Source organism: Anabrus simplex, chromosome 9 (genome assembly GCF_040414725.1).
Source record: "Anabrus simplex isolate iqAnaSimp1 chromosome 9, ASM4041472v1, whole genome shotgun sequence".
NCBI lineage: Eukaryota > Metazoa > Arthropoda > Insecta > Orthoptera > Tettigoniidae > Anabrus > Anabrus simplex.
In genome coordinates, this window is record NC_090273.1 from 114,974,305 (window position 1) to 115,000,713 (window position 26,409).

Sequence of the window (26,409 nt, forward strand, 5' to 3'; positions counted from 1 at the left end):
CACTGTGGTTAATAAATGAGGAAGTCTTTGATCTGAAATAACACTGCTACGAGAGCAACTAGCTTGTTGTTCCGCCATGCTTGTTGGCATCACAGATGAACTCCACAGACATCTACAAGAATGGTCTGCAAGTTACTTCCCGAAGCTATAAGCCGTAATCAATTAGTTCTACATAATGCCCAAGAGATGGCAGGGCCTGCCAGAGATCGAACTGGCACTCTATAGTGAACCGGGAAACTGAAAAAGATTATAAAGTTCTCGCGCATCGTCTATAGACAGGCTGACGCGGCCGGTCCAGCACTGCTATGCCCGTCTATAGGCGGGTGTAGCACTCATCGGGTTAAGGGATACCTAGGAACCTTGAAACTAGTTAAGTAGAACTTTGGTAGCGAGATCCAACAGGGTGGCGGCTTCGATGGCCTCACAATGGCGACTTAATTACTTTCCGCTTGCCGTGCAGACAGTATGTGCTGCAGACATAGAAAAGAGCTCCTTGAAGGAAGTGTAGCTCCAAAGAGGTCACTGCTTCCTGACAGAGGACCCATTATAACATGAAAATAGATCAGGCCTTTCCAACTCGAGCACTTAGTGCCGGGGCGCACCAGCGCTGCACTCAGCAGCACCTTTCCCCTCCTTCCCCACCTACCCTTGCGCAGTGGTCGGTGCATGTGTACGTAAGAGACAGTACATTCATTTTCATTCTCTCTCTGTATGTGTCATTCTCAGTAGAATCTATTCGACAGAACAGATAGCGGAGCACTTGGTTTCACCTTCGTTAAAAATGTTGTTTAATCCTTCATGGGTTGATTCATATTTTGTTCTCAATACCGAAGGAAAAGCTCAGTGTTTAATTTGTCATGTCATTTTAAGCGTAAAGTCTTTAAGCGTGCGACGACACTACCACAATAAACATGTTTCCACCTATGATGATATCGTTGACGTAGCAAGAACTGAACAAATTGCTAAGTTAAAATCGGAATTGCCAAGTTCTTCAGAGTTACGTAATAACTCACTCATTAGGAATTGTTTTACATGCAATTTACGAGATTTGTTTTCGTTTTTGACCTTGTATTATTAAGAGCTTTTTAGAATTAGACTTAGATGTGCTGCTAAGAAAAAACACCGGTGGAGTTGGCGGCGTGGTTAGGGGTGCTCAGCTGTGGGCTTACATCCGGGAGATAGTGGGTTCGAACCCCACTGTCAGCAGCGCTGAAGATGGTTTTCCGTGGTTTCCCATTTTCAAACCAAGAAAATACTGGGGCTGTTCCTTAATTAAGCCCACGACCGCTTCCTTGCCATTCATAGCCTTTTCCTATCCCATCATCGCAATAAGACCTATTGCAAAAATGAACCCACAAAGATAATTATTTTAATTATTTTATCTCCCTGTCTCACATATACTTGAACCCAATACTTTAGCAGGCGCAGTTCGAGCACGTTACGGGCTATTGTTGCTCTGAAAATTGCAAAAAAAAAAAAAAAAAAAAAAAAAAAAAGCAGACGTTTTCAATTCTGAATTTAAATAAATGGAGAACTAGGACATCTCTATCTGATGCGGACTTAGAGGCTGTACTTAGAATTTCTACTGCCAAATCGATTGTACCCATTATTGGTAAATTAGTTGCCGCAAAACTATGTCAGCAATCGACTTAAACGCTGAATGTACATTAAGGCAAACGCAAAGTATGTACAGAATAAATTGTGTGTTTATGTTTTATCAGAACTGTCATAAATAACATTGTTTTCATAAGCTGCACGCTGACTTGATGACCTGTAGTTCTGCCTCTGTCACTTCCCCTCCTTCCCCCACCACCTCAACGGTGCTATAGCACAGCACCGGGGCTTCTGCCGGGGCCGTGGAAGCACCTCGGTTGGAATCGCTTGAAATAGATTAAGAAAGGAAGTGCAGGTTAGAAAGAAAGAGTTGAGAACAGTTGCAGGAGTAAGGAGAGATTGAATGAACTTTTTTAAAATGCTATTTATTCGGGACGTCGACCTATGAAGATCTTTTGACCCTACTTGCACCATATGTGAGGAACCTGTGTGCATTATATAAACGGTGGAAGTTTAAAGAGTTCAATCTGAGGAAAGGAATGTTAAGGATGACCCAAACACCCAGTTCCCAGGCCAGGGATATTAATCATTTACAATTTAAAATCCCTGACCCGGCCAGGAATCAAACGCGGGGCCGGACTTGAATGACCTTACTAGGAAACTGAATTTAGAATAAATGTCAGCAAAGGATAACATGATGGCAGCCAAATTAATTCTGACAATGGAAGGGTACGTGTATGTATTTTTAGTCAGAAACAAGTTCCAGGAAGAACATTCCAGGGATCATTAACACTTTGAAGACGATGTCACCCCATGTGGGGTGACGGACCCTCATACAAAATATAGTATGTCACCCCTCATGGGGCGACACGGCAGTGTGTCCAGGCCTTTCAACTTTAGGCTGTCGCATGAAACTAGCGGTACCATTCGCTGTTGTATTGCATTGCTTGTTCACGTAAGGTGTTCACAGAGTGCAGCGCAGTGCCCATTCCTTTCTCAGCACGCTGTGCATTGCGCAACAAACAGAGGAATTTTTCTGACATTTGTCACCCCATACATACGCAACCATCAGAATTCAATTATTAATGGCAAGGAAAATAATGTGGATTGGAGTCTATTATTGCTTTATTGTTACATACTGGTTGAGATTTAGCACTCAGATGAAATTGTAAACCGGGGCTACGTGTGAATAAAAAAAATGTTCCTGCAAACCTGGGAATGTTCCCCAGTAATTGTCACTGGCTGATTTGGTTGAATCATTGCTCGATGCAGCACCGGAATCTTTGCTAGTGTCCTCACTACACAAACTACTGTTGAATTCCGACTCGGAAAAGGTGGCATCACATTGCAAATCCTAAATGTCAACATCTCTTGATTCAACACTTGAACCCTTTTCAGGTTGTTCTTCTATCTCTCTATCGGTAATCATGGCTTAGTCAACACAGAAACACATAACATGAATTAATTTCTTGTCACAAAACTGTAAATTACAAGGAACTCGTTGAAATGCGTGTAAATCAACAGCTCACAGTACAGAGCACAGTGTTCCGCAACAACAAAGTTATAAAGGCCGTCACCCCTGTAGGGGTGACATGCGCTTTCTCTGTTGCATAGTCAACCTAATAACCATATGTCACCCCAATGGGGGGGACCCAAAAATAGTAACTTTTAACATAAAATATGTCTTTGATTATCATCTATGAATAAAATTACGAACATCCGTAGCCCACAACAACCTGAAAAATGTATACTTCGTACTGCATTTCAGCAGTTTACCACGGAAAAAGCAAATGTACACGTCGACGCTAAAGTGTTAATGAACAAGGCAAGTGTACATGTGAGGACTTAGAGAAGGCAGAAGTATTCAGTCAGCAATATGTAAAGGTAGTGTGACGTTATTACAGTAACAATATATCACGCAGGATCAGACTCTACTCGAGAAGCCGTATACCTTAAATTACGTGGCTGTACAGCACAGCTAAACCTTAAATGTTAAAAGGCATTGGACATTTGCCAATGTTTCTTCTGCTCATTTCATATGAGACTATTCTGAACCATTCCTCCATGTTGCCCGTATGTGTGTGTGACAGCTAAGCAAACTCCGACGCCATCTGTCTGAGAACATTATTACTAGTCTTGTGTACGGACTCTTATCTCCAGAGCGCACAACTATCGCCAGACACTATCGCTCGCGCGGGCTACTTTTGAAAGAGGCTGTCTGCCGTTGAGACTGACCGTGAACAGATGCTGGTGACCATGTTTCCACTTCACTCTGCTAAAATTAAAGACTACCTGACTGGAATGGGATGAAATGTAGTATAATATCCCATTTAGGGATTCATTTATTTTGTTGCTTTCAATTTCACCAATTGTCTAGCCTCTCCACAGACCTTCAACACTATCTGATGTCTTAAAACTTTTCAACCACCCATTGGAAGTGGCAAAATTTTCCTTTCCGAAATCTCTCCCCTGAATTTCACTCTAGAGGTTGTGTTGGGTAGAGTCTGTTGGATAATTGCTCTCGTTTTGTTGTCTAAACCCATCCCCTTTAGAATTTGGAGGAGTGTATGTCGATCTATAGAATCATAGGCTTTTAAGTCGACGAAGGTAATCGCAAACCTCTTATTGCTGAGATTCAGATAGAACAGACTTAGGGTTCATGATCTGCTCTGCGCATGATCGACTTTTTCTAAACCCTCCTTGATATTCACCCAACTGTGAATCGAGCTGCTCTCCTGCCCGGGTCTGAAAGCCTTTCAAGAGAATTTTGTACGTTATTGAAAGGAGGGAGATGCCACAGTACTTGTTTACATCTGCTTTGTCACCTTTCTTATGAAGGGGATTAATCAGGGCTGTTGTCCAGTCACTTGGAATTTTCTGTTTCCCAGATCTCATGAATGATCTCTTAGTTTGTCGATCACCTTGTCATCTGCAGCCTTCCAGAGTTCAGCAATTACTGCATCTTCGCCAGGTGCCTTGTTGTTCTTTAATCAACATACACACACAATGTAGGGACGGTTCATGAAAGCCTGATCGCCAGCATAGACGATGGTGAAACCCATGTACCACCAGCCTATTCAAAGCACTTCTCATGTCATTTGGACCGGTCCAGCTGTGGTCAATCATAGCATCAGTTGAGTAAAAATCCAGGCTGATTTCTGCTTGTTTTCTCTTTCTCTCTTGGAGAACTTATTCTTGCTGCATATGTGAAAGCTGCTTACTTATTTTCAAATTTTTGAGTAAAAAATTTCTTTGGATAATCCATACGCAAGTCGTGATGGTGATATCTTGGAGATGCCCAGTGTTCGTTTCAGACATCTGGCCTTTACATTTTCAATAGCTCGAAGGTCGTACACCGTTAGTCTTTCCCAAATAAGTTCCATACCATATATGAGAACTGGGCGAAGCATATTGGTTACACAAAAGCGATTGCCTTCTCGATCGCGTACGGTGCATATATGGAAAATGGCGATCATATCGTTTACCAAGAACTAAACAGGACAGTGAGGAAGAAGTGTAGGGAAGCAAAAGAACTATGGCTCGTGGAGAGATGCAGAGAAATAGAACTTCTCCAAGAGAAACATGACTTGTTTAATCTCCACAAGAAGATCAAGGAACTTTCAGGGAAATATCACAGGCCATGTAAAGCTATACTGAGGGATGCCAATGACACTATTTTGGTAGGAGTCGAAGACAAGTCGGAAGTGTTGGAAAGAATATGTTGAAAAACTATTTAGGGATGTAAGGTCAGACAAACCACCTTTTATTGGTGAAGGCAGCGAAACAAGTCCAAATATAATCCAAGAGGAAGTACTGTATGCAATCAAACTCCAGAAGAATGGAAAAGCTGTAGGTCCGGACAAGATTCATGCAGAAACTCTCAATTTCATTCCTGAAGGCCATGGTAGAGGACTAGAGCTGCTAACTACATTATTCAACGCTATAAATAAATCTGGTAGAATTCCATCTGACTGGCTAAGATCTACTTTTGTCACCATACCTAAAAAGGCTAGTGCATCACATTGTGATGATTATCGTATGATCAGCCTAATGTCCCATGTGCTAAAGGTATTTCTGCGTATCATCCACACTCGAATTTACCTCAAATGAGAACACCAAGTTGGACATACTCAGTTTGGCTTTAGGAATGGACTGGGTACCCGCAAAGCTCTTTTCTCCTTGAATGTTTTGACCCAGAGATGCCTAGATATGAATGTAGATGTGCACAAGACCCCACACCGCTGGCTGCGCAGTAGCGTGTGACTGGGGAAGACATGTCCATGCGCGTACCGCCATGTTGCGGGCGCTCCTCAGCTTGACGCGGAGATCGTATGTAATACGAGCTTTAACTTAAATTTCGCACTCATGAAAACATCTACCCTACAAAATTAATGACAGCCTACACCGACTACCGTGTACACACGCAATAAATATACATAGTATGAAGACTGTGGTAATATTAAAATATATTTCTCTATAAAAACGGAACAATCTACACAAATCCTTTGGATAGCCCATAGATGGCGCACCTAAAAAAAATTAAAAAGACAATAAGAAGACTGAAAAATACACTACTATGAAAATACACTAGCAGTACCTCGAAAATTATCACGTCGCTCACTTTAATACTGTATAAGGGTCATGTTTGTAACTAATTTGTTCGAATATTGTACATATCGCAAGAAGGCCAGACTCAAAGGACGAGGATCACGTAACAATCTGTCTCTTGAGAAACGTAGACTCTACAATTCAGCTTTATTGAAAATAAGAAGACATGTTCCAAGAGCAGTCTACAACTTAAGTATGATTACATATCGTGAGATAAAAAAGCCTGTCTCTCAGCAGACTGCAGAACACAAATATTTATGAACTCCTGTACCGATAATAATAATCTTCAATATCAACAAAAAAGGAAACCTGCGAAATAAAATCTTTCTATGAAAGGTAACATAGCTTACGATTCCTCTCTGGTAAGTCATTAGGCCTACAGCAAATTTTACTCAATTCTCTGAATACATTGTTTAAAAAGTACATGACTGCAGAAATCATTCTAAAACAATCAGATACATGTTTTATCATTTTCTGAATATGAAATTCCGGCTCTTCGGTGTAGGGGTAGCGTGTCTACTTCTTACCCGGAGGCCCCGGGTTCAATCCACGGCCAGGTCAGAGATTTGTACCTGGATATGAGTGCTGGTTCAAGGTTCGCTCAGCCTACGTGATTACAATTACGGAGATATCTGACGGTGAGATAACGGCCGAAAGGATTCGCCGTGCTGACCACATGACACCTCGTAATCTGTAGGCCTTCAGGCTGAGCAGCGGTCCCTTGGTAGGCCATGGCCTTTCGGGCCTTTTGTGCCATGGGATTTGGTTTGGTTTGGATATGAAATAACGTAACTGGATGAGCAGAAGTTAAGTTACTGTATCATTATTGTGTGATTTGGATTTAGGTAAATGCTGCCTGACATTTGTTACACTGGTGCTAGTCTTCTGTTGTGTATTTCTTAAAATGAAAATGAATATATAGGGTTAGTTTGAGTTTCTCGGCGTGGTTTAGGGTTAAGTTTTATTTTTACCAATTTGCTTTACGTCGTACCGATACAGATAGGTCTTATCGCGACGATGGGATAGGAAAGCCTTAGGAATGAGGAGGAAAAGCCCGTGGCCTTAATTAAAGTCAGCCGCAGCATTTGCCTGGTGTGAAAATGGGAAACCACGGGAAACCATCTTCAGGGCTGCCGACAGTGGGGTTCGAACCCACTTTATCCCGGATGCAAGCTCACAGCTGTGCGGTCCTAACCGAACGGCCAACTTGCCCGGTTAGGCTTAAGTAAGAATGGTATCATTTACGATGTAAAACCCTCCTTATAATATTATCTGCTTGAATAATACTGCTTTTACAAACTCATTCCGAATTAACATTATCTGAGCACATAAAAATTGAAAGTGCGTTCTAATTTTTCTCTAATATGAGCACCATGATTTACACCAGAATGGAAATAGGTGAAACTGAAAGTAAAGCACTTGCAAACAAAAAGATTAATATCATAGTGAACAGTTATTTTGATTAGCGTTTTCTACTGCAGACTAGGATTGACAAGACTGTAATGAGCTTTATTTAGACTTTATATTGTCAGATCTTACTGGAATAGCGTATTAACAATTGTATTCTTTTATTATAAAGCAAATGGGAAAAATTGGAGAAATGAAGACACACGATACTAATAAATCATTTTTTAGATAACTGATAATTTGAAGCAATACCTTACCCTAATATTAAAAGGTTTTATCAAGTTGTATCAATCATATCTTACGGATTCTAGGCCCAGGTTTATCAAATTTGCAATACCGCAACGCAGTTTATGTGAAACAGAACAGCTGTTTAGTTCTAAACAATTATCTCCGATGAATTGGGAAAAGGCAAACAAAAAAGAAGGAGCAGCCTAAATATTCTAAATGTCATGTCCATGCGTTCTCTGAATCAATCACCCTATAACCTGTTTAGTTCTCGATTATGGTAAATCAAAGTTATTTTATAACAGTTCTATTTCTACTCACATGTGAAAAGAAATACCAGATCCCTTCCGATAGCAACCTGTACAAATGAAGGCTGCGCACGAATTCACCCTCGTGAATATCTTTCCATTCTACAGGTAAGGCCTAACTTTAGGCCTAATATTGCCGAAACTACTGTAATATATCAGTTCCCACATTCCTTGAAAATATTTGACAATATATTAACACTCCGTTACATATAATACTAAAATAGATCCACTAACAGGCATGATTCAAATGAAATCGAAAACATGCAAGGGTCTGTAAACATTACAACGTGCTAGTCATCCATTCGAAGCTGAAGCGCCCGCAACATGGCGATGCGCGAAAGTGTTCAATATTCCGCATAGCATCAGCGCGCTCTGTGAGTCTAGATAAGTAATATTAAAGTCTTTGGATGTGCATGCTTGTTCCATCGACTACCAAAAATCATTTGATTGCGTATCTCATGCAAAACTTGTTGAGATTTTAAAATCTACTGGTGTAGATGTTGGTGATCTTCGTATCATTTCCTATCTATACTGGAATCAAACGGCAGAGGTCAAAATGGAAGGAACTACTATTGAGGATATAGCTATACGAAGAGGTGTCCGCCACGGATGTGTCCTGTCCCCACTCCTATTCAACATCTACTCTGAAGCTGTGTTCAGAGGGGCTATGGAAGATGTTAATCTAGGTATTAAGATCAATGGCTTTGTCATTAATAACATCCGATTTGCTGATGACACTATTGTGTTAGCCAGCAACCCTAGTGATCGTCATTATAAACAACATCGTGAGGACCAGTGAAACCTACAGTTTATCCTTGAATATTAACAAGACCAAGCTGATTGTATTCTCAAAACCACCAAAACAGGCCTCCCTTTACATCATCAACAACAACATCGTCCAACAGGTATCTTCTATCAAATACCTTGGAACTCTAGTGAACCAGCATTGTGATTCAAAATGCGAAATCTTATCCAGGATTGGACAAGCAAAAACTATGTTCAATACCATGAGGACCTTATTCACCGGCCGAGAACTCAACCTCCAGCTCAGAGTTTGAATGCTACGTTGTTATGTCTTTCCTGTTCTTTTGTATGGTTTCGAAGGGTGGACGCTTAGCCCTTTATTGGAGAAGCGTATTGAATCTTTTTAAATGTACTTATACAGAAGAGTACTCCGAATATCTTGGGTAGAACAGAAGACAAATGAAGTCCTCAACATCTTGAACAAGAAGAAAGAACTTCTCATAACCATCAAGGAGCGAGCGTAAGCTCAGCTACCTCGGACACATCATGAGAGGTGAACGATACGAACTTCTCAGACTGATCATTCAAGGGAAGATTGATGGGAAAAGATGTGTGGGAAGACGAAGAAATTTCTGGCTGAAAGACTTGCGGCAGTGATATGGACATACGTCTATAGAAATCTTCCGTGCTGCCGTTTCGCGTGTAATCATAATCAATTGGATCGCCAACCTTCGGAGGGAGATGGCGTCATAAGAAGAAGAAGATCGTCTGAATAACGAAATAATGTAACAAGAAAAATGTTGGTCATAAAACAGGATGAATTTTGGTTTTAATTTGAGAAAATAGGATCACACTGGTAAAGAAAAGAGCTGAATTTTAATTCGTTAAACTGAAACTACAAAATTCGTTAAAATGAAATATTTTTACAAGTAGGCAAAAAGGAGCAAAAAAATATTCGTTATACTGGTGTTTGTTACAGCGGAATTCTACTGAAGTTATAAGCAAATTAACAATGACAGGTCTTAACATCATTATCATCCTAAACCATCTCCAGTTTCCCGGGTGTGGTATATGAGCCTCCTCCATCTCATCCTGTCCTTGTATCATTCTTCCTCCACCAACTTGTCCCAATCATGACCTCTCAGCAGTACATTGTTCTTAACTAAATCTATCCATTTCCTTCATAGCCTTCCCATGGGTCGTCTTCCTTCTACTTTTCTGTCAAATTCCTTCCTTGCAGTTCTGTTTACTGGCATCCTCTTCATGTGACCAAACCACTTCCAGTCTTGATATCTGAATCTTATTGAGGAGAGAATCATCTATTCCATTACAAAGGCTGAGAATGCTTGAAACCAAGCGAAACAAGTGTTGTAGCAATGTGAACTTCTAACAACACAAAATCAATTGTATTGAAAACGTGGAATAGAAAAATAAAAGATACAAATTTGTAAGCAAACCTCCAAGCATGCCGGTGCAGGCTCCCCAGAATCCGAAGGCCCGCATGCATCACTCAAGGCGACGGTGAATTGGTTACCACCTGGGGTACTATTTCCAGTTGAATTTTCCTCCAGGGTTTACCGTTGAAAACTTGTAGTTTGGGGTCGATGTTATTGCACATCGACCAAGTTACTGCCAAGGCTGTAAGCCTTGGAGAGAGCCTGATGTTACAGGTGGGGTGGCATTGGCTGTGTATAGGAAACTGCAGGTACTTTGGTGGATGGTAGTGTTGGTGGTATATAAATTGCAGGAATTTGGGGCCACCAAAACACTTAGTCCACAAGCCAAAGCAATTAAATGTTTACATTTCAAATGCCTTGAACCAGTTGGGAATCGAACAGAGTCCCTGAAGACCAAAGGCCAAGACGCTGCCCACTCAACCATGGAGCCAGACATTTATGAGAAGATGACAAGACATGGAGACAGTACATGTACTTTTTGTGTTTTCAGGTTTGTCCTTGAAACTTCAAATACCACCAGACTGAGCCAGGATCCAATCTGTAAACTTGAGCTAAAAAGGCCAGCACTTCTACCATCAGTGGCACTCAGCCTGGCTTATGTACTCCTATTTTTGTACGCTAATGGACGATTACATGACTCGTCACCAATTCCTTTCCATTACTAAGCGACTTACTGTGCTTCACAGTGGTTACAGTTTTAAGAGGAAATGCAGGATAATAATCCTCGAATAACTCTAGTCATAAGCAGTGCTGGTGATTTTTGTTATAAGAGGAAGTACAAGGCAACCACGAAAGAGGAAAAGAGAATCATCATTTCTTCCCTCCAGCAAGCCGGGTGCGGTTGTGTACGAGCCTCCTCCAGTTTGTTCTATCCGTCCACAGATGATGCTCATGTATGCGACACCAGTTCACATCAATTTCATGGTCCTTCATTATCTGTTTTTCCCAAACATCACGAGGTCTTCCTATTGGTCGTTTCCCAGGAACATTGTGGTCAAAGTATGTTCGAGGAGTCCTGTGAGGGTTCATTCTTTTGATGTGACCATACCATTGCAATCTCTTCACTTCTAGAGTCTCCAGCAAGCTTTTTTCCAATTCAAGCAGTTGTCGGATATCCACATTCCTTATTTTATCCATTTTTGTTTTTTGTAGACAAGAACTGAGGAACTTCATTTCTGTTGCCTGAAGACGACTCTTTGTTGGTCCAGTAAGTGTTGCTGCTTCCAGGCCATATGTCAATATAGGTACTAGATATATTTTGTACAAGCTGATCTTGGAAACTAACAGAAATGTTTCATCCCAAAGTATTTGACGTACAGCGTGATAGAATTTGGAAGCTTTCTGTATTCTGTTACTAATCTCTTGGTGTATGGTAGTATTGTCTGATGACAGAACACTACTTAAATACTAGAAGTTGTCTACAATATCCATCTCATCTCCAATTCTTAGATGAACAGTTGGAGAGTTTCTACTCATCACCAAGCCAACTGTTTTCGTTTTGCTGATTTTGAGACCTAAGGTTATAAAAGCTTCATGCCAGAGATCTAGTCTAGTTTGTACTTCCGCTTGTGTCTCACCCCATACCATTACATCATCAGCAAAAACCAGGGCATTAGTTGTTGGATCCTTTCTCTTACCCGCTTTTAAAACTTCATCCATTATGATTATAAAGAGAAGTGGTGAAAGACAACTTCCTTGCTGGACTCCACTCTTCGTTTCAAACCAACCTGACCTTCCATCCCGGACCTGAACACAATATTTGGTTTCATCATATAATCGTTGTACTCATGCTATGATATCATTGGGCACTTTCTTATGTCTCAAACATTCCCATATATACCTGCATGGTACATGGTCATATACTTTCTTGATGTCCAGAAAAACAGTTATAACTGTTTTACTCTTCACCCAATACTTCTCCTAGAGCATTCTGGTGGCAAAAATGAGGTCTATAGTTGATCTGTGAGGTCTAAATCCATGTTGTTCCTCCTCAAGTGTAGGTTCAACATATTTTCTAATTCTGCTCTCAAGGATGGATTCGTAGATTTTGAGGCCATGTGACAGCAGAGTTATACCTCTGTAGTTGGTACATTTCTATCACCTTTTTTCAACAATGGGATGATGACTCCTTGCTTCCAGTCATTGGGTATTACATTCTCTTTCCAGATTCTATTTAGTGCCCTGTTTCATTGATCTGTCTCAGCTTTATCCTTGGCTTTGACATAATGAAGGTGACAGATATGAGTGATACTAGTAATGCCATTCCTTCTGCAGCCAGTCCCTGCTATGAATGGTGTGAAAATATTTCTCATAGGGTCAGTTGGTGCATGCATTTCAGTGGGCTTGGCAGACATGTAATAGCAACTTCTGGCTCGGTGTGGAAAGCAACGGGAAACTACCTCACTCCTCATTTCCCTAGTACGCCTCTTCAGTGATACCTAGGCCATCTATAACAGCTGATGGCGGAGCTGTTGAGGATCCAACCAGCCTTCGGGCTGTGGACTAAACATACATACATCCACTGTTGTCCTACATCTCCTAGTGCTTTGATCATCTCAACACTTAATTCATCTGATCCAGTTGATGTGTTGTTTTTTAGCTTAAATATTGCTGTCTCTACTTTCAACCATGTCAGACTAGTGGTATTTGTGCTGCCAAAATCATAAGGTTCGTCACCTAATGGAGTGACATTTTCATAACAGTTCAGCAAAGTTTCAAAGTGCCTTTTGAACTCCTGTAATATTTTGGTCTTATCCCTAGTCACCTCACCATTAGGAAGTTCTATAGATTGAATAGTCATTTTGAGTTCTACTCTCAACAATACTGTATAACAGCTTTTTATTTCCATCCTGTGTTATTTTGGTAGCCAGATCTTCCTTGCATTTCTGCTTTTCAGCTACAACCAACTGTTTGACCTGTAATTTTTTCTTTCTGTAAAGTGATAGCTTCTCCTCTATTTCATGTTCTTGCTTGATATAAGGATCTTCTTGCACGGTTTCTGTCACTGATAGCCCTTTTAATATCATTCCACCAGGCAGTGTCTTTAGGTTTTCTTATTTGACTGTCACCCACATACTTTTTCTGCTGTACCAACCACAACCTTCTTTAGAGTATCCCATTCTTTATCTACCAATTTTAGTTGTTCTCTCGGCAACAACCTGCGGACACCTTCCCTGAATTCTTCCTTTACACTGTGTCCGACTCGTTGGCTGAACGGTCAGCGTACTGGCCTTCGGTTCTGAGGGTCCCGGGTTCGATTCCCAGCCGGGTCGGGGATTTTAACCTTAATTGGTTAATTCCAATGGCACAGGGGCTGAGTATGTGTTGTGTTCATTATTATTTCATCCTCATCACAACGCGCAGGTCGCCTAGGGCGTCAAATAGAAAGACCTGCACCTGGCGAGCCGAACCCGTCCTGGGATATCCCGGCACTAAAAGCCATACGACATTTCATTTCCTTTACACTTGGCTCGATTAGTCGCCAAATTTTTATTTTTGGGACTCTTTTGTTACAGACTTTGGGTCTTTCCTCTGCAATAACTGCAACCAACAGTCTATGGTCTCCACCAATCTTCACTTGAAATGACATTAACATCATTGATATTTTTCCATACATTTTGATCTATCAGAATATAATCTATTACTGCACCTATTTTATCATCCCAGCTATATCTCGTGATTTTATGGGAGTCCCTTTTCTTGAACCAAGCGTTACTCACCATCAGGTTGTTTCTCATGCATAGATCTAGCATATATTCTCCCTCTCCATTCTGTTTCCCATTCCATGAGGGCTCAGTATGGATTCATATCCTGTTCGTTGTGAGCCAACTTGTGAATTAAAAGAAAAAGAGAATGATGAGCCCAAATGGCATGTCTGGGCAAAACTCTGCAATTGCACACAGCCTAACCACCCAAAAGCTGGTTCTATTCCCGTGATCATATGATAACAGTATGTTGCCCAATCTTTGGAATGCTCAGTTTCACAATAGGAAGGCTGCTATCTGAGTAACTGACATCTTTATTTCAAAACTCATCCAGAGCTACGTGAGCATTTTTTTCCTCCACTTTGGAGTAGTCAATGTGGTAGTCAATAAGGATACAATTAAGATCTTTAAACAGATCAAGATCGCGAACAGATGCATCAAAATGCCAATTATCCCAAGTAAAGAAGAATTACATATTAAATCCTTGAGTTACAGGTATGTACACCTGGATGGCGGGTGTAGACTACATATACCCCAAAAGAAAAAAAACTATTTCTTTGTTGAACACTGAAAACTTGCCCTATTTTCTTCATTAATAAGAAAAGATTTGCCTGCTCCTATTTTGCATTAATAATTCAGTAATAACCAACTGGAAAAACTGCTTTCTTTCTGCCAATGAACCTCACTTATATCAACTACTAATTACTTTAGCCGATTTATTTTCCTTTTAGGGGTGTTTCTGTATACGATATATCTACTGCAATTTGCAAGTCTTATGCAGAGAGAAATTACAATATTTAAAAGACACAGAAATAAAACATACATTTAAAGAACTGATAACAGCACAGCACTTTTATAGGTTCTAGATTATGTTTTCATCGCCCATATTGGTAGACATGGAAATCTTTTGGGACTTTGTCACAACAAAACAAAGAGAAATTACGAAGTTTTGCGGAGACTTTGCTCCGCATCTTCAGACGAGGAAACATGAATGTCGATAACAAAGACTTCTCTAACAATTACTGTTTCAACCTGAAAATATTTGACCGTTGTTCTAATGTAAGCAATACTCTTGTTGTCACCAATTGGATCACTGTGCGCAACCCTTCTGTCTTGCAAAAGTGACACCACCATTTTAGCCCAGTAAGACGATTCCTGTTCAATGAATCTGTGAGTTGCAAGACAGACAGCAGACTAATCAAAGATCTGTGGCTTGGTTCTAAAAGGGCCAATGTCAAAAAAACTGTTTTTCAGCTATGAGCATTTGAAGTTTTGCTTATAGTTTTCCAATTATTTTTTTCAACAACTAACTTTAAATAACTTTATACTTTCTTTGTGGAAGTCACCTTATTAAACGCTAATTTTTTATATCATAGTCTTTAAAAATTGCCAGGTCTCTAATCTTTATTGGTAATCTAACATTATTGGCAAGGGCTTATTTAATTAAACGTTAACTGTTTGTTTAGTACTTAACAGAGACATTGGCCCTTTTAACATGTTGCAAGCCAGGATAAAACGCGTTTGTATCAGTTAATATCTCAATTTCGATGAAAAATGACATTGGCCCTTTTAGAACCAAGCCACAGAGATAAGAGAGGAATATGGTAGAAGAAATAAATAAAATTTTAAAGAAAGGGACAGGGGGAGAGAGGACATACTCCAACAAAGTCTTCTCTGACGACACAGAGCAAAGTCTCCGCAAAATGTAAAGAATTTCTCTTTGTTTTCTTTGACACGGCAAAATCACATAAGATTAACATGTCTATTCTACAATTTTACTTTGATACAAGTTATGTATCATATCAATTATCCAATACTAACCCATGCATCAGAGACTTGGGCAATGAAAGGAAGAGATATTAGTAGAATGCAGGCATCTGAAAACAGAATTATTGAAGAACAGAAAGGAGTCACAAGAAGAGATGTAGTAAGAAATAAGGTGAGAGATGTAGTGAAAGAGAACTCTTGTAAGAGAGACTATAGAGAAATGTTATGATTGTATGGCCATGTCAAATGAACGAAGGACTCAAGCATACCCAGAAAAATGCACGAGATGGAAGTGGCTGGCAAGAGGCCAAAGGGAGAGAAGGGCTGTTTTGAGAAGACAGAAGAAATGATGAAAAGGCTTACATTCCAAAGGCCAGTGGATGGAAACTGTGCTGCATGATTATGATGGTGATAATGATGATGATAATAATAATAATAATAATAATAATAAAGAACACTTTACCATCAAATGTATTAAACTAAGTGGAGACAAAAAAATCAGTACTCACAGCATTATTGGGGTCGAGTTCTAGAGCCTTCTGGTATGCGTTTATGGCTTTGCTATGCTGCTGCATTCCTTGAAGGATTTTACCTTTCCTAATCCAGCCCTTAACTGCAAAGCACAATGAGAATTATCATTAAGATATTCAAGACGAAGATGTTTAAAAAAAACTTTAAATTAAAGGTACTTACTGAACTTGGGATCCAATTCTACACACTTCTCACAGTCTTTAAGGCCTAAATCAAAGGCAGCCAGTTTGGTGTAACAAGCTGCTCGGTTACTATAGTACTTGGGGTCATCAGGATTTCGCTTTATGGCTTCAGTGTAGTGTTTGATAGCATCAGCATAGTTTCCTGCACAAGATAGAAGTTCAAATCAATTCACTAATACCAGTATGCAGAAGCAAGCTAGTAATTATACGCAATTGTTGACATTGGGATCTCCAATTTTTACATGGAACGTGAAACGCAAGGATATGAATTATATATTGTTTATATCTAGCATGAATTGCTTGGAATTCAAACTGCATCTGACATGGTGAGCAACCAGCAATGAATGTAACGCAATTATGCCCTTAATGCAAATAACTGTTGTATGTACAGAAATGATTTCCAAATATTTTCAGGCCACCACTCCATGAATTAGTGCCCCCCCCCCCCCCCTTTCACTTTACATTAAAAAAAAACAGTTAACTGAAACTATTTGAACTTCCTACAAATGAGATTAGAAATAGGTGATGTCATAATAAACTTTTAGAGAGAGAAATGCATTTATTTCTGCTTCCCCCATTTAGAGGCTGCCAAAAAGACAAAGCTTATATAAAAAAAATTATCGATAACTACAAGGGTCATGTAAAATGTCTATAAATGATTGGAAAATGATTGGTATGCCATATTATGGCCTACTTATTACTTGATAAAAATCATTTCAATCAATAATTGTGAATCTCATGTGGAACTTCTTATGGACAAAGATATAGTGAAGAGAATGTTATTTTTCTGCACAAGTCTAACTGGACTATTATATTTAATGAAATATTATTAACAAAAGGATATATCATGGCAACACACCCTTTAGAATTACAAAATGTAGCACCTGTTTGGGGTGCGTGAACTAACTCGTTTGGCAACAATGCGTATAGCTTGGAGTGCTGGGTATGCTACAAGGAGAGCTTTCAGTATGCAAAGAGAACTGGTACAGAATGGACTCCGCTGATCATGCGAAGAAGGCTGGTTTAGGTCAGTTTGGTAGTTTTGATTCAAGCTGAACTTCATTATGGATTACTACCATCAATATCAGGATCTACCAATGGATTATCTTTTTTTCTTTTTAAAAGCTCTTTTTCGTGTGCAAGTGTTTCTGCTGGGACCATCACTTAGGTAGCAGTTATACCGGACTAGGGACGCAAGTTTTCTGTTTTATGATTCCATTTGGTAACTACGTTCTCTTCCAACCCAGCTAAAGAGTGTTAATTTTTGATATTTTGCCAAATGGGACATTGTTTCACTATCTTTTGTTCTGATCTGATCTATCTTTATACGTGGGCGAGTATGTTATCTGATGGTGATATTTTGATCTTGGGTCATGGTTCTGACCTATATGATATATTTTGGGTTATTTACTTTATTTTCCTTGTGGGCCCTAATGTTTTTGTTAACCAATAATTTTGTGCCTTTCATTTTAGAAATTTCACAGAGCAGCATAATTAAATGCTGGTATCCTTTAAGGATTATTTTAATTTTAATATCAGCTTTTTATTTTAAATAAATATTCATGAACATTGTGTTTAATTCTGCATGTATGTCAACACCTCATCCCATGTTTCTATGGGGTATTAAGTGAAAGGAATCGTCGTAGAGAGACTTACGATGCACTTCCTAACTCCAACTTCACCAGAGGAGTTAATGAGATTAAATGACTTGATATATGACAGTAGGAAGGGAAAGGGTGAAACCCGGTGGCAGCATATAACCTACTCCTGCTCAATAGCACCAAGGGATCTGCTCAAGGCTTAATATCTCCACCTGATGGATGAATCACCAACAGCATACATGAACGCTGTGGAAAGGTTTGGAATTTAATCCAGGCTTTTGGTACACACTCCAGTGATTAGAAATTGTATACCATCACCTCTCCTACACTGCTGGCCAACATTCTGACGGTGGAAAATGTTCTCTCCTTTCCCGGATCCAGTTTTCTTGATCAAATTTGATTTTAAATTCATGTATTTGGTATTCCGTATTTCTTTGAATGATTCCAAGCGATTACCATGATTTTTAGGTTATCTATATTTTTCTTCTTCCCAGCCTTATCTGGATTGCGATGTTTTTCACAATCCTGCCCTGCTTCCACACTAAACCTTGTGCTTAAGGTTTAATGGTTACTGTCCAATGGTAAGTTATCCCCATAATGTGCTTGGGTTGTAATAAGGGCATTTTACAACACACACATCAAGGTTGGCGAAACTCTTCTGCTCACCTAGTTTTTGATGCTGGGTGAACAGTTATGCTTTGTGTAACTGCGGATGGAAGAAAACTGCTCCCATTTGTCATATTTAAATGGAAAACAATTTAGACTTTTAATTTAAAACTGTTTTAATTTTTAAAAGTAGTATTTTACAGAGTAATTTAAATTCAAACCTTCTCCGTGTCACGATAGAATGACTCTTCCAGAACGTGTAGGAGTAGCTTTCCTCATTTTCACTACGTTCAAGTGAAATCCTAATTCTTTTTTATTCAGCGTTTTAAGGAACGCCACAATATCACGTAACAGGCAGTGTGCAGAGAAGCAGAATCCGTGAACACTGGCGATGCCGACAGTCGACAAAAAAGTGGGGCTCATAATTATAATCAATTCGTACGCACCGAACAATATTGTCAACACCAATGAAACTGCATTGTTTTTTGTACCTAGCTCAAACAGAATTTTTTTTAAAGGAGATGGGGTCACTGTACTGTGATGCAATGCAGACGGAAGCGAAAGACTTCCTCCCCTCAACATAGGAAAGTTCGATAAGGCACTAAATTTTAAGAGTGTCTGGTACTTTCTGTGCAAAGTACAAGGCATCTCAAAATGCCAACAGTACAGTAATCCAAAAAATAAAGCACCTGCGAAGGGGAGCCAGCATAATTTGTCCTCCTCTTTGAATCACGCTTTTTCTTTCGTCGCATGAGGTTATGTTTTATCAGTGATTTATCCAGGGCATTATATGAATGATGTAAATGCACCTTGTTTGATACATTTCAGAAATAGCTCTTTCCATGGTATTTGAAAGGTTTAAACTGTGAATGAAGGTGATCACATGCATTAATGGGTCTTAGAATACATAGTGACGCAGCAAGGGTTGGCATTTGTGCCATGGCAGGAAATCGTACAAGGATGGAGTTACTGTCCTGCGTTGCAATGCAGACGGAAGTGAGAGATCTCCTATGTACTTCCTCCTCTCATCATAGGAATGTTCGATAAGCCAGGATGTTTTAAGGGCTTCAGGTACTTTCAGTACTACTACAAGACATCTAAAATGTATACAATACAGTAATCCAATGAACAAAGTACTTGCACAGGGGAGCCAGCATAAACTTCTCATCTCTGAATAGTTTCTTTTTTTCTTTTGTAGCGTGTGGTTGTGTTTGCCAGTGAGTTATCCAAGTGCATTATTTGAATAATGTAAATGCATCTTGTTGGATACATTTTGGAAATAGTTCTTTTCCATAGCATTTGAAAGTTTTTTTACAAGTTGCTTTACGTCGCACCAACACACATAGGTTATATATTCGAAAGGTTTAAACTGAGTATCAATGTTAACTGCATGCAGTAACGAACCTTAGAATATTTTGTGACGCGGCAAGGGTTGGTATTTCTGAAGTACGAGTTGACAGGTAATTCGAAATCATGTAATTCGAAGTCTGACTTTTGCGTCCCAACGACTTTGAATTAACGATGTTTATTGTATTGTAAAACTAACATCCAAGTTTGCCGGTGTGTGTCAACTATTTACATTGCACGAAAAGTATTATCTACCATCGGTCGTGTTAATATCAGAGTAAAAAGTGTTTTATGATGATTGTTGTTTAAAGGGGCCTAACATCTAGGTCAGCGACCCTAATGGCAAGAAATGAGACTAAATGTAAGGACAATTAAAAATCCATAATCCTCCACTGACCAGAATTCAAAAGTGAGCACAAAGAATGAATGTATAGATAAGTTAAAACAATCAGTGGATCCAACCAGCAAATCCCCACATTTCCAGAAACTAGCATTAAACAATAGTATTACTGACCAAGGAACTGCTTCTAAACCACAATCCTGAATCCATGAGGCTTATAGTCTTAACGGGTCCAAAATCCAGGTCATCGGCCCCTCATAATGGTATTTATAGTTAGGAAAGTAGAACCATGGTATTCGTCATGTTGCGGTACTAATCAAAAGTAGCGTAGACTCGCGGTATTCCACACATTATGGTACTACTCACAGATAATGTAATGTGCACATGTAACACAGACCTATAGTGTTTCGCACATTGTGTTGCTATTTACAGGTAACACAAACCTATGGAGTTCTTCACATAAGAGGACTCGCACTATCCCGTAGTGTTCCTCACATAGTGGGTACTAATCATCGGCAGTCCGGCTCCATGGCCAAATGGTTAGCGTGCTGGCTTTTGGTCACAGGGATCCCGGGTTCGATTCCCGGCAGGGTCGGGAATTTTAACCACCATTGGTTATATTTCGCTGACATGGGAGCTAGGTGTATGTGTCATCTTCATCATCATTTCATCCTCATCGTGGTGTGCAGGTCGCCTAGGGGTATCTAATCAAAAGACCTGCATCTGGCAAGCCAAACTTTTCCTTGAATACTCCCGGCACTAAAAGGCATACGCCATTTCATTTTTCATCATCGGCAAGGCAGAACCATAGTTGTCGCTCACCCATGGTGTCACTCATATAGTGGTACGAATCACAGGTACTGTAAAATGCATCCTGAGCATACACTGTCACTATTAATCACAAACCTACTGTGTACTTAATATAGTGGTACTACACGCAAGTAAAAGCGACCCATGGTGTTCCCTGCATGGTGGTACTAATACAAGTAGTATCATGGTTCTAATTTGATCATCCCTTTTAGTCGCCTCTTACGACAGGCAGGGGATACCGTGGGTGTATTAATCTGAACCCCCAGCCACAGGGGGTTGTGTGTTTGGTCCGCGAGAGGTATTTTATTTCTCTCAAGTCCACCGGCAAGCCAGTTAGGACCCCTCTATCTGCCAACTGGGACGTGCCACATGGGAGTATCACCTCTTCCCCAGCTATGCCAGCTTAGTAGATTCATGGTAAAAGTGTTTTAGACGTGGAGTGTGACAAATCTGTAAATAATTTAAGAGACGATTCTAATCATGCAAGAGACAGTAAATCTTCCGATCTACAGGGAATCAAGCCCATTGGTAGTTCAGCCTACTTGCTGATTTTCATGGCAAATATATTTTATAGCAGTGATAATGTATTTTTATCATCTCAAATGTGTTCAACCAAAGCAACTATATCTGTAAATTTACATATTCATATTTGTGTAAAGACCGTAGACCTCACGGAGTGATATGAAAGGTTTGTTTATGCCTACGTTACTCTTCCGATGGAAGGAATTTTAGTTAATTTCATATTTTTCAAAACGAGCCTTCCTAAAATAAGGGTGCGGGGATTACTCGCATAAATACGGTAGTTTCCTTCTTAATAAAATAAATCATGATCATCTGCAGTCAATGTATCTCACAGCAAAAATACTTTCAATGAACTAAAACCATGCACAACACAATCACAAGATTTAACCTTGTTTTCATATAAAAGTTACTTTTTCATTTCCTTTTTGCCCTAATTTCAGATTAACACTTACCATTTTTAAATAATTCATTGCCTAGTTCCTTTTCTTGTTCAGCCTTTACTGGATCAATATAAGCCCTCCTTTCTTCTTCCTTGATCCTTTTTTCAACATCAGACAAAAGGGCTTTGACCTCAGGAGTTCGATACTCAGACATAGATTTCTCGTAAGCAGTTTTTGCATTTTGTAAATCCTGTAGAAATTAAATATGTAACCATTTCTCAAAACCAGAAGGTATTTCAAAAATTACAGAAAAATTGCATTAAAGAATGTTTCAAATACTTTCAGAGCTACAAATACTATTTGTGATATTTATGGATTTAAGTCGTGAACTGTGACAAACTGCTGGAAAAATTTATAAATCACAAGGATATAGAAAACACTACGATTGTTCTAATGATGCAAAAGGATTTAATTGAATTTCCTTCTGATAAGTTTTCCAGCAGTTTGCTGTGTCCACACAAAACAAGTTCCGACTTATTGCAGGAAAAGTAACATTTCTAAAGTTGTAAAATTCATCAGTAGGCCTACCGAAAATATTTAGTAAAGCTTAATTTCAGTTTATAACTCCAAGAAATTAAATATTTTATTTAAGTTCACTCTATAATTAGATTTAAAAGAACTGCTTTCATAAATATAAAAATGAATACATGTCAATACACATATTTACAATTTGTCAGCCACTTGACGCTAGGTGCTTGTGGCTGCCCAGCGCAGAGCCAAAATCTTATACAAAGATCTTTCATTTTTTAGGTAAGAACATATACAGATACAATCTTCCCATTCCGAGTTTCAATCTCTCTAATGTCTACAGAAAAAATGTTAAAAGATGTATCACTAATCTCGCAAGTAAAAAAAGAAACACTACTCACCCCTAACTTCAAATATGCATTGCCAATACGTGTGAAAGCTTTAGCTATCAGCTTAAAATCTGCTCTATTTTCTCTGCCAACTTCTATAGCCTTCTGACACTGTTCTATGCATTTAGCATACTCCTTTTGTTCAAAATATACAGCTGGAAAAGAAAATTATAGTAAAATACTTCATATTGAATTCTTATGCAGATGTTTACAAATTGAAAAACAAAAATATTCAGAACTCACCAGCAATGTTGTTCAGAAAGGTGATATCCGTACCATCAAGTTCCACTGCTTTATTGTAATGCACTAAAGCCTCATCAAAGTTTTTCTTCTTATATGCTTCATTGCCCAGTTCCTTTTCTTTACGAGCCTGAGGGGGTTAAAAAAAGGAACTTCAGATATAAGCAATTTCCCAAGTACTACTCTCTCTTATTTTGTAAGAAAAAAGATTCTCAGTCATGAAATATAAATGAAAATATGTCTGTTAATAGGTTTTGGGCATAAAAGACAACAATTTCTCCTTTTCTGAGAATTTTATTAATACCTTCAATTTTTCAGGAGGCAGATCCTCATCCATTTTTTCTTCCTGCCTTTTGGGAGCTTGTGGAGGGGGTTGACGCTTTGGAGTTTCTTTTGGGGTGGGAATAGTTTCAGTTTCCATTTCTTCATCTTGTGATGGATCGATGTTTAGACCCAGTAGAACACTAAGTGTTGTCAGAATACGAGTGTCATTGAGATGCGTTCTAAAAATCATGTAAACAAATTTATCAAAATTAGAGAAAACTACTCCACAGAAACCATATTCAAAATAGCCCATAATAACAACACACAATCATATATGTCAGGTCTTCAAGCCAGAGAGTGGAAGGATCCTCAAATGGCACCAACAAAGGTTATGTGGTTATAGGGAAACCGCAAAAAACGGTTGCGGCACCACGAGGTGTACAAGGCATGACAAGGACACACAAAAACCAAGGTATAGTTTTCTTGAACACTTAAAAAGGAGAGGAGAATCATCTTTTGCTACTGTTTTCTTCCACCTTTGGGGTCGCGGTTGCAAACAGCTTCGCACATATGGATTTGGCCCTGTTTTTACAGCCGGTTGCCCTTACTGACACCAACCCTATATGGAAGGATGTAATCACTATTGCGTGTGTGGTAGTTGGTAGTGTGGTATGTTGTCTGAATATGACGAGTGTTGGGACGGACACATAAACCCAGTCCCCGAGCCAGAAGAATTAATCAGAAGCGAATAAAATCCCCGACCCGGCCGGGAATCGAACCCGGCACCCTCTGAACCAAAGGCCAGTACGCTGACCTTCAGCCAACAAGTCTGACTTAAAAGGAGAGGAGAATAATAAGGTAAAATTACACATCACATTTTAGAACAAAGATTCAACAGGTGAAACCTGATCCTACCTAAAATTTGACAATAAGTACACAAATTCTTTTATTGCCATGGCCATGTTTTACAGAATTTAAATTGCCTTCACTACTGTCTTATTATGGTCATCATGGCACTCACTTGCTGGGAGGTATGTCTTCTGAATGAAAATAATTAAGGTAGCTGATTGTGGTTTTTCGGATGGTTGAGGAAACCAGTACTAGAACTATAAGCTATGCTACAATCCTGGCATATCAAACCTGCAAAAGCTCCTTGTCGTTGTAGAAAAGGGGACGATTACTTCATAATACCAATATAATTGGCCCATTGTCCGACTCGTTGGCTGAACGGTCAGCGTACTGGCCTTCGCTTTGGGGGGTCCACGGTTCGATTCCCGGCCGGGTCAGGGATTTTAACCTTAATTGGTTAATTCCAATGGCATGGGGGCTGGGTGTATGTGTTGTCTTCATCATCTCATCCTCATCACGACGTGCAGGTCGCCTACGGGAGTCACATAGAAAGACCTGCACCTGGCGAGCCGAACCCGTCCTGGGATATCCCGGCACTAAAAGCCATACGACATTTCATTGGCCCATTATTGGAAATTACAAATTTTCCAGCTGGGACAAAATGCTGCAACCAAGAATGAGTTAGCCAGAAAATGTTGATTTCCATTAATGGACCAATTACAGTGGAACCTTGATTATCCGTCCCCAGAAAATAAGTTTTCCCGGAATATGCGTTCAAATTGCATGGTCCCGCGAGCATCGTAATTAAATTACGTTGTAAAAGTCCCGCATAATCCGTTCCTCGAAGAAACGATTTCCCGGATCAACCGTCCAGAAATTCCGGTCCCATCAACGCTAAATCCTCGATCAATCGTTTTTTAATAAACTGTATCTCACGAAAGGGCGGCTATGGCATATTAATGGATCTTGGCGATAATTAAAGCAAGTACTGTACCGGTACTGGAAAAGCGATCGGCGGTGAACTTGCATAAGGGACCATCTTAGCATCGCATTCGGGTGGTATTGTTTAGAGAATCTCGGAAAATCATAAAGCAGAGAGTGGCCATAACAAGTGCAAGGAGACACTGCGCATTTCGACAGCTCTGCTTGAAGACGGAACGAGTTTCGTCAAATGTTCGCACTTATAAAACGTCCATATTAATGTCCAGGGTTAGATGTTTATATTTTTACATTTTTTCGATCGTACTGCCGAAGAGGTTTTCGGCACTTTGCTCAGGGCACTGCAGAGTAACTGGGCTTTCAGGCAGGAATCGAAACTGCTCCTTCTTAACACAAATTCAGTATTTTTGATATTATCGTACATGATTATGTTAGCGAGATCAAAACAGATGTTGCACCTTACATTTAAAAAAAAAAGAAAGCCTTGGGATTGCCTATTAATGTTTAGGTCCTAATGTAAGACTGGGAATTTTACGTTTCGTGTTAAATTACCAAAACCCGCAGTCGTTTTATTTGCACACGTTACATTTTAAATGGTTAGTATCATTTCAAACTCGTACTGGGATATCCCGGCACTAAAAGCCATACGACATTTCATTGGCCCATTATTGGAAATTACAAATTTTCCAGCTGGGACAAAATGCTGCAACCAAGAATGAGTTAGCCAGAAAATGTTGATTTCCATTAACGGACCAATTACAGTGGAACCTTGATTATCCGTCCCCAGAAAATACGTTTTCCCGGAATATGCGTTCAAATTGCATGGTCCCGCGAGCATCGTAATTAAATCACATTGTAAAAGTCCCGCATAATCCGTTCCTCGAAGAAACGATTTCCCGGATCAACCGTCCAGGTGACCTCAAGGTCACGAATAACCGTAATTTCTGAAGTTTTGATATTTCTTTTATCTTTCCAATTTGATTGGATTTGTGACTCGCAGAACTGAATATAATGCATTCGAGAACTTTTAAGAATCGATTCTTACATTCGAAACCATGTTTTTGAGTTCAGCATAACCTTCAAAAGTCGATGTAGGCCTAATTTGCG

The 26,409-nt window shown here is 39.6% G+C and overlaps 1 protein-coding gene across 2 annotated transcripts in view; it reads right to left on the reverse strand.

Moving 5' to 3' along the window:
- Stip1 (Stress-induced phosphoprotein 1) overlaps positions 1-26,409 on the reverse strand; it is a 74,169-nt gene that overhangs the window by 23,623 nt on the left and 24,137 nt on the right. For both annotated transcript variants that reach the window (XM_067153901.2, XM_067153902.2), the window contains exons 4-9: positions 23,555-23,753; positions 23,254-23,380; positions 23,023-23,165; positions 22,166-22,343; positions 16,468-16,629; positions 16,284-16,387 (exon numbers count right to left, since the gene is read on the reverse strand). In XM_067153901.2, coding sequence (XP_067010002.2) covers positions 16,284-16,387; positions 16,468-16,629; positions 22,166-22,343; positions 23,023-23,165; positions 23,254-23,380; positions 23,555-23,753 — 913 coding nt within the window. The remainder of the gene's footprint in view (positions 1-16,283; positions 16,388-16,467; positions 16,630-22,165; positions 22,344-23,022; positions 23,166-23,253; positions 23,381-23,554; positions 23,754-26,409) is intronic.